Source organism: Palaemon carinicauda, chromosome 1 (genome assembly GCF_036898095.1).
Source record: "Palaemon carinicauda isolate YSFRI2023 chromosome 1, ASM3689809v2, whole genome shotgun sequence".
NCBI lineage: Eukaryota > Metazoa > Arthropoda > Malacostraca > Decapoda > Palaemonidae > Palaemon > Palaemon carinicauda.
Genome location: NC_090725.1, coordinates 232,894,455 through 232,904,454, shown reverse-complemented (window position 1 = coordinate 232,904,454; position 10,000 = coordinate 232,894,455). Strand labels below are relative to the sequence as shown.

Genomic DNA, 10,000 nt, shown 5'->3' with positions numbered 1-10,000 from the left:
AATGACCTGTGAGATATTTTAGGTTCAAATGGGATTTTTTTTTAATATAGTTTAGTAAATAGTTTATACAGGGGTTATTTAGGATATATACAGTACGATCTCTCTCTCTCTCTCTCTCTCTCTCTCTCTCTCTCTCTCTCTCTCTCTCTCTCTCTCTCTCTCTCTCTCTCTCTCTCTCTCTATATATATATATATATATATATATATATATATATATATATATATATACTGTATACATACATACATGTGTACAAATACATTGCTAGGAGCAAATACAAGTTTTCTTGGAGTAAACATACTTAGGAATATTTAGTTGATAGTAACTATTTTGGTGAAAAGGGTGATTCTCACTCTTGGATGTGTTGTTTATGCCCATATAATATTTAAAGTATAAGGATGGAGTGATGTGGGAAATAAGAAAATGCCACTAGATGTAGGTGCAAATCTGTGGGATGAAATATGGGATCATGAACGTAGTTTAAAGTATGAGGGTGAGTTATGCAGAAGTATGTGTAAGCAGAGAAAATTAAAAGTGAATGTTAGCAAGTCTAGGCTTACAAAAGCAAAAAAAAAAAAACGTGTAGGGGAAGAATGGCAGTGGGTAACTTACAGTACATACATTTTCGGGATTAAAGAGAGGAGTCTTCTGTGTAAGTGTAGAAAGTGCTAGTATTGATAGAGAACAGTTGCCTAACTTTAATACATGCTATTAATCCAGTGTCGTTACCAAATAATTAAAAGGGGATAACTCCTTGAAAGTAATTTTACTAGCTTTAGCTTCTTTTGATAATGTCTGCCTCTTCATTTCTTGACACTACATGAGCTTGGACCCACCAAAACTGATTTTTTTATGTTTCTACATTTGATAATGTAAAGACACCCCAAAGTTTAAAGACTAAAAGACTGGTTAAATCATATGTTTTTGAAATCTGGGAAACCATCTCTGCCTTTTGTTCCATGCGATTAAAAGTCTCTTAAGCTCTCCCAATTTAAATCCAGCATTGGACATTGAAGCATTATCCTGATGATGTTGCGCACAAGGTCCATGGAAATATGATAAATTTCTTTTACTATCCTGTTACGAATGAAGTACTGACTAAGAGACCTGGAAGTTTCCAGCGAGTAGTAATTGGTATAGTATCTTAAAAAAAAGCAGAAGCCCTTTTGGAAAGAATCCTGTCGTTTAAGATTTGTTCTTCTCTGAGTCTATACAACTCAGGGAATTTTGAGTAAGAGCTATTTTTACATTAAGATGTTATCTCTCCTTAGCTCTGAATGGGCTCCCAGGCTCCAACACCAGATTTTATGACCCAAGCCTCATACATATATCTGCAAGCAGATATAAATGGAAACGAGTTCGGAAAGCTCTGCAGCCTATACCAGTATCTAATCACAGAAGACTGACAATATAGATCCAGAGACTTTCCTACATCAACTAACAGTTTAAAAAATACCAGTTGCTAATCATTGCCAGCTGAGGAACGGAATCTAGAATTCTTAACGGGCTGAGGGTAGATAAAGAATATCTTCTACCCCTATAAGGCAGTTTGGTCTTAGAAGTGTCAGACAATTTGCTCACAGCTAGAATACTTAATTCAGATGGGAATTAAGGAATTGTGTTAATCAAATATTAAACTTTTTAAAAGGAGACTTTGAGGTAAAAATGTTTTTGAAGATATACGAGACCAGTGAGTCTGAATTGTAATTAATAAGGTCTAAATATTTTTACTTTTCTATTTCTTCTATTGTTTGTTTATAGCCGTTCATTGTGGTATAGATGAGTTCATTAACATTTATAGAAGGATTTTAATCAATAGTGTAGCATAGGCCAAGAAAAATCTGTGTTGATCTGTTTTTAGTTAATTTTTCTGTATTTTTCTTCCTCTTCCCATATAATAATGGCTTGTGAAAGTACATAGGTCCCTATCTCTAGAAGAAGTCTTTATATTCACTCTCATCTAATTTCGGACAGGCATTTAATGAAGTATTTGAACTGGCTTTCATTTTTGTATTATGTGTGTGTTTCTTTTAGTATCACATTTGTGTGCAAACTCCTACAGATTACTGCTATTAAATGCCCCCTGTTGAGGGAGGTCAGGATAGTTGCATTATATAAAGTTGAACTGTAATTAGCTGCTTAAGGATGGGAGGACAATACTGTACTTTATACGGCATATTGCTCATTGACAGTCTGAATGCGTTATTTGTCATCAGTATACTTTTGCATTGGAATTCACCAAATCCTTGAATACAATACTAACAAGTACAACTAAAGCCTTTGTAGACCGGTTGTTTGAAAGAATTTTACCTTAATTAGTATGGTCTCACTTGTAGTGTCACTTTTCTTATGCTAGACTTATACAAGGCATAACAAAAATATTGAAGTGAAATAGTTAGCATCTTGAAGATTTGAGTTAATACATGGGAACTAGTTGAATGGTTTCAAGATGTAAAATTGTGAAATTAGCCCATTTTTTCTGTAAAACACATCTGTAAATTTGTTTACACCAACACTTAATCACGCCTGGGAAAAATATCAAGCAGTATTTTGTAGGTGCAGGAAAAATTGTGTACTGTACACGAAAATGTGCAGTTGTCTTTTTCAAACTTTACACCCCCATCCACCTTGTCCACCTGCAAACATGCTGAAAATTTATAGATTATATAAATACCGGTAAGGTAATATTGTAATCTTTACTAAAATGAACATCAACAGTCTTCACATTTACCAAGTTACACATTTGAAATTATAAAACTATATATTGAAGCGATGCTAAAATTAATTTTGCAAAATACTGTACTGTATTTATCGACTCCAAAACTTTCCCTATTCCCCAATGTTTTATTAAGCAGCTGTACAGTATAGCAATTTTTTTTTTTTTTTTTTTTTTTTTTTTTTTTTTTTTTTTTTTTTTTTTTTTTTTTTTTTTTAAAGAATGTTGTATGAGGACTATTCTCTTCTATCTGTAAATAAAGAGCTTAAGATAACATGTCCGGAAATGGACTAAGTATTCACTGGCTCGGCTCTTGTCAGCTAGTAAATAAATACAAAGTAAATTGAATCCTCAAGTCTTGACTACTTCCCCTATTGTTTTCAAAATGATTATAATGATGGACTAATATCACAATGAAAATCATCAATGCTTGGAACATATTTGTCTATGAATAATGAAGCAAAAAATTAACTTGATAAGAATTTTCACTTAACGTTTATTCAGTCTGTATACTATAAGCCCTTCCTTATTTTACCTCCGTGAAGTATATTTACTATTTGTAAATGTGAAAGACTGGTAAAGTTTAGTGGTAATTGTGTTTCTTATACCACATGTTATTTATTCCGTAGCCTTTTAGTACTAGTACACACAGTACTCATACACCTCCCCTTGCTCACCATCAGGGATTCATTAATGCAAATCCAAAGGATTGCAATTTTTAGCGGTTATCAAATCTATTTTCCTGAATAACCAATTGTTCATCTTATCCGACTAGCAAGATATGAACCTTATGAAGTCATGTAAATACAGTTTGCTGATGTGCATAAGTATAAGGATGGAAATCTCGGTATTGTATTAATAAGTGGAAAAGTAATCAATAAAGAAAAAAAAGATACATTGGTATATCTCACTGAAATGCTAATAGAAATTCAAATTAATTATATCTAGAATGATTGCCGCAATTTTTCCCCAGAAAATCAATTCCACGTATTGTATACTAATTTAGTGACATTTGCTATACTCATCACATTGACTAGAATGTTTTTATTTTTCAAAACCATCCCATGTTATTTAGAGCCTTTTGTAAAAAAAAAAATGTGCTGACTGTGTGTATGGAAAATATGCAATGTCTGTATTTTAGTTGTAAGATTTGACTCTACAAGTGAACCAAGTTAGATGCTGTCGACTAATAATGTGATCGAAGTAATGCCATACTAATTAATAGTTGCTTCTGTTGTGATGGTGGTGTCATGTTGTAGGCTTACAACGTGCAACTCTATCTACAGCTGTGAGTCACCCCCACGTTACAACTGTTACTTCTGTAGCTACTGCTCCATCAGCTACTGTTACTACAACCACTACTAAAACTGCATCTACCTTATCAGGTTAGTATGTAACTTCTCTGTGAAAAAAAAATGTCTTGAATAAGTAGGCATTGACAATTAAATGTTGTTTCTGTCAATATACAGAACCATGTAAAACAATCATGATTTTAAAGGTCTGACTCTAGGAGAAATTTCAATGAGAATGGAAATCTCAGAAGATAGTACTATGAAGTATATCTAAACAAGGATCAGTGTAATCATTAATGGCACATTCAATTTTAAAAAGAAAATATAAGGACCCCAAAATGTGATTGATATTCCATGTAGTATTATAGTACTGGTGTTTCTATCATTCTTGTTAAGAATTCATTTAAACAGTAACTGGTTGAATTGATTTCATCCAAATTGCAAAAGAAGCTGGTGATTTAACTTCCATTTTAAATGCCTTCGCTCCCAAGTTGCATCTGCACATTTGCAAGAGGGGCCTGTAATGAGCAATCCATTCATTTTAAAGTGGTTCATTCAGATCATCTTGAGTCCTACATTAATTTAGGCAAGTTAGGCTTTATTTCATGAGTTTCAATATTCCTTGAACTTTTGGATTGTTTAACATTTGCCTCTACCTTTCTTATAAATGCAGGGCAGGGACTTTGTATCCTTAGATATGGCCTGTAACATCTTGTAGGTTATTGGACAATTGGTATTTTCTTGAAAAATTTCCATTCAACCTTGTAAGCTTTATAATTTATACATAGATTTTTTTACTAAGTGAGTTAACTCGTAGCTTTACAAGATGAAGTGTTATGCAGTGAGAAGCTCCATGGGTCTACGTAACCTCATGCCTTTGCAAAACCCTTCCTTTGTTCCTTGATAAAAATTAGCGGTCTTATCCAGCTGGAGTCTTTTTGATCTGGAGAAGCCATGTGATAAAACAAAATGGTCGTCAGTTGAGAAATAATCAGGTCTGCAAGTTCAGTTATATCTTACATATACAAGTATATTAATGTAAAAGTTAGAAGAAATATAACCAAGTACAGTACAGTAATTTCTCCAGGAAGGAATTCTACAATGCAACATTTATGTGATTTGTTTTGCTGTTATTGTTAATAGCATCATGGAGGCTATGTTCCAGCCATCAAGAAGCCCTTATTTGTTGATAAATTCACTGGATGCATTCTGCACACTAGATTTATCAGAATTGTGTCTTGTTAATCTCCCCAGGAAATAGGCTGAGAACAATGGCAGAAACTTTCTGCTTTGAAAAAGCCTGAATTGGAATATCTACAAGAAGAGCTAACTGGTGACTTAGCAACCTTGTTTTGGGTTGTTTATCTATGGTTGGATAATTTTATGAATAAATTTTAGTCAGGAAATTTATCCTAAATTTGATAATCTCACAGAAAAGATGAAATTATTAGTTGAAATTTTGATGAAGACGTCTGCCCCTAGAAGAATTTAACTTATGCAGATAGAGTTAAGAAAAACTCGTGTTAGTAAGAGTTTCATAATATTCAAGTGAAATTTAATAGAAGAAAATTAATGTTGCAAATAAACTTTAAGGTATTTAAATTTTTAAAACAATATGAGGCCTTCCTCTAATGTTAATGGTGTTGGAATTTTACTGAAACATCCAGTAAAAATGATGTAACACCTAAATTGAAATTCATAGTAGAAGGTGCAATAAGGAATAAAGATCTGAAAACTGAAACCAGAAATTATGATCGACAATCTTTACTGTTAAAAAGATGGTGTGAATAATGTATTAGTTTATTTAAATTGTTATCTACCGTGAATCGCCAATTTAAAGAAGTTAACTACGTTGCTGTACTGTAATTATGAAACCTGCCACAGATGTGACTACCCATATTCTAAAATATGACCCAGTAATTTGAAAAGTCATTCAAGGCAATGGTGATAAAGTTATGTTGTGTTGGCATGGGGAATTAGATGTATACATATCAACCAGCATAGAGTAGCAAGTTTCTTCTTCTCTTCTTTAATTGAAGTTTTTAAGAATCTATGCATATGTAAAAAAATGGGGGTTTGATGAAGGAAAAACTTATTTTTGGGGAGGTACTTTGTTGTCTCCAAGAACTTTATTGTAAAAGGCTAGAACAGGGAATCCAGTACGACATAAATTACCAAAATAAATATTGTCTCCCTTGCTTTATGGCCACTGTTTGAATGTGCAAACCATAGACTCAGTGTATATAAGACAGACCTACGAGTTCAGGCACTATTCAATGGTCATAGAATCTACAATACTGAAATCAAATGACACGTTATCGCCAAGAACCAACACTAATACTTGCTAACTATCTTGTGCAAAACCTCCATTTTCCATACTCAGAGTGAGAACTAAATGTCTCCCCTAACCTTCATGAGGCTAGGGAGGAGGGAGGCTCCTGGTGACCACACAACACTTTTCCAAAAATATATTTTTCTTTGTCATAGCCAGTTTTTGTGGTTAATGTGCTTTCTGGTCTTTACGGACTAATACCAGAGCAATAACTGAGTAGATTTATGTACCATAAAGGACAGCTGTTTACATCGAAACAAACAACTCAATTATGCGTGTATAGGTGAGAAGAAAAATTAACAAGCCTGACGCTCATCTTATAAGGGAAAACTACGGGGAAAAAACTGGACGCATGTTATTATGATTTATTAGGGCCCTTCTATCCAGTTTTCCCTCATAGCACCATGAACGAGCCTAGTACCACACATACATGTTACACCACTTGGATTTGTTTCAGGTATTGTCTAATAAACGCCCTAACTACTTACTAAACTTTAAAGCTCTGGATGTCCTGCAATTGCATATTGGCAAAGAATGTCAACGAGGAAGCAATTTTTCTCACATTTGGGATGGAGAGAGAATCGGGTTTCTTATCAAGTGAGATCATTAGAATACAGGTAGCCCCTTTTGAGAGGGCTTGTTGGTATAGGTTTTTTTTATTTTAAACAGACAACTGTCTAAACACGTGGATGTCTGCAGATATAATTACAGGGTAGACACCGAACAGAAGTTTCCGTCGCCCGATCTTAAAGCTCTACTTATGGAGAGGCGCTTCGTTTTTAGCTAAAAATAGAAGACTTGGAGTCAGAATAAGGAGACTGTCAGGAATGATTTGATAAACTTCTGATCTCTCCAAAATGCTGCAAGCTCACCCTAATCTAAAGCTATCAAAAAATAGTTTTCTGCAGTAACTCTTTAAGGGATATGGGGAATTATCAACATTGGCTGTAAACTTGAGCGCTCTGTCAAGAAATGAAGATACTAAAGGGATTGGTGGAGATAGTCTTTGTTAGGCAAATGTCCACTTGAAAGGTTCTCTCAATGCAGTTTTGTATGACAAAATTTTTTTGTGGCTTAAGCTTCCTATCCTCAAAAAGGTGGTGAACCAAAAAGGAATTCAAGAAGTCCAGGGTTATCTGGTAACGATACCTATCCCTCAGGAAGAAACATCCATACGTTTCATGCTGACTGGTATTTTATCGTGGAAGAAGACCTCTTACAGTCCATGAAATATGTCATGTTGTGAGCTAAAACTTTCTTACCGTATATACCAGAGTTAAAATCCAAGTGTCGAGGTTCCGGGTCAGGAATGAGGAAGCGAAAATATTTTGATTCCCTACTTTCTGATTCGACTTTGCTGAACGAAGAGGGTGTTGTCTTAGTCTCAAATGCAGGAGCATTGAATACCAAAGGTTGTTCAACCTATGTGGCACTACTAGCACAACTGTTCCCGAAAAGTTCTTAAGGAAAATATTCAAAGCCTTTGAAATCGAACCTTTTATAGGAAACATAAATTGAGGACCACCTGTTACAGTCCAGGTTCGAGGCATCTCTTAACACTACCTGAGAATCCACATTTGGAGCTACGTATAGTGGAAGATTGTGGTTCTCTTTCATTGCAAACAGGTCTACTTGGAGATCCAGAACCAATTATGGGATCTCTTGGAAACAGCCCTTAGCCAAGGGTGTATGCTACTATACAGAGAGAACCCATAAGATGGAATAGGGAGAGGAACAAATTCCTCTCCTGAAGGAACTTCATAATAATTAGTCACTACATTTAGAATTCTTGAACAAGATCCTGCTCTCCTGATGCAACAGACTGCCACCTGGTTGCCTATGAAAATCTTAATATGAGAGTTCCATCTTGGACCGACCCTCTTCAATGTCAGGAAAACTGCCATCAGTTCAAACATATTTATGGGAAATGTGAAATGAGGGGACCATTTCTGAAACACTTGGGTCTCCCCTAAATGACCTCCCTGACCTGACCTGAATGTCTCTGTATGAAGGATCATGGAAATTGGGGAGGGATCAATGGGACCGACATGAAAAGCGCCTGAGAATTCTTTGGCAGCAACTGGGCAACTGTTCCCAATCGTCTCAACCTTTTTGAGTTCCTGTTCCCTGTGCCCAATTGAAGTCCCTTCATCTGATTTTCAATACTGAATCGACCATTGAAGCAAACTGAAGAAGGCTCAAGACCTTCTCCAGTTGCTGTTTGGGGAGAAGTGGTTTTGAAAAAAATAATAATTTGACCTTGTTTAGAATTCTTTACTGAAATGCTTTTGACAGGCTTAGTGGCTTTTGACCTATTGCAATAAAGACCTATTAAATGAACCTTCTTGAAACTAGTCTTGAATTTAAGTTGATCAATAAACCTATATCCTGAAGAAATCTCAGGACTCAATTTGTGTACCCGAGGCATTATTCTTTCATATTTGTCTAAACTAACCAGTCATCCCAATAGTCAACCACAGGAGTTTGATAAATGACTTTGTTAGTTTTATGAACACTATTGGGGCCATATTGGGGGCCATATTGAGGCCAAAAGGCATAATTTTGAGCCTGTATGAACCCCTCCCAAGTCAAAACCCTAGGTAAGGTTGGGGTGGAGCGCATTGAGTATCTACCATTAAGTATTTTTTTTTTTTAAATTCATGATATAGGTCTAAGCCACGCAGTGTAGTAATTGGTGGATGGGTATGATGGTCGCCATGTTCAATGCATTGAATCTGATGTGCTTGTTGAGACGAGGCAGGTTGGGGATAACTCTTCTCTCTGAATAGTCTGCCCTGGAATTTTAAGAATTCGCATTTTTCTATGGCTCCTTTTTTTCAGCATTTTGCTTACAAAGTAAGTGAGTTCCAGGGTTCTGGTCTGAACAAAATGGTGGGGTGGAAAGGGTTTTGAAATCCATGACTAATCCGGACCTTTTGAGACTGCTTTGTACCCTCTGAGAAAAAGTCCAACGTTCTTGAAAATGATAGAAACGACCCCTGACCATAGGAGATTCATTAATGAGGTCTTTTGCCTCTATGAGACCGGACAGCATCCCAGTTTCCCCTAGTGTTCCTCCAGTTACCCATTTTTTTTCTGGAAAAAAAATCCCAAAGGACCAGGGATTTGGAACTCTGCCCGAGCAGGATGACTTTCCTGCCTCTTCTTGTTTAGGTTTATAATGAGGCTTAAGATGGGTGTGTAGGGCTGGTCTTTTTGCTGGTTGCTTCTGGAACTGTTGTTGTCTCCTACTATATACCAAAGACTTTTGAAAGAGGGGTTTCTTCTTTTTTTAGGTAGGTTTGCTATCTTTTGCACCATTTCTCTGAAAGTGAAGTGGTCATTGCCTCTGCATTATCTTTATCCATTAAAGTGTGAGGGAAAGGGGATTTACATAGAGGGTCATTATATAAAAATTTCCCTACCTCAACCTTCCAGATTGCAATCAACCAGCACTTGCCTTGAATGTAGTTTTGACAAATCCTCGTAAGTAAGATTACAAAGTAAGTACCATTGCTGAGATAGTTGACTGAGAGCTCCCACTTCCAAAGAGAACATGGCAGACACCAGATTATACAGTCTTCTGGGCACTAAATTCTACTGTCCTAAGATGGTCTGGAACGGAAGGAAAATCACTTCAGTTGGTTGGTACCTACTTGAGC

General features: G+C 35.7%; 1 protein-coding gene across 3 annotated transcripts in view; it reads left to right on the top strand.

Moving 5' to 3' along the window:
* The window catches only part of bs (blistered), a 569,070-nt gene that overhangs the window by 512,649 nt on the left and 46,421 nt on the right, over positions 1–10,000 (top strand). Inside the window, exon 4 of one of the 3 annotated variants that reach the window (XM_068387965.1) lies at positions 4,001–4,099. The exons of 1 other annotated variant lie outside the window; for it this stretch is intronic. In XM_068387965.1, coding sequence (XP_068244066.1) covers positions 4,001–4,099 — 99 coding nt within the window. Of the gene's footprint in view, positions 1–3,973; positions 4,100–10,000 lie in introns of all 3 variants that reach the window. One more of the 3 variants, XM_068387962.1, reaches the window with a different exon arrangement.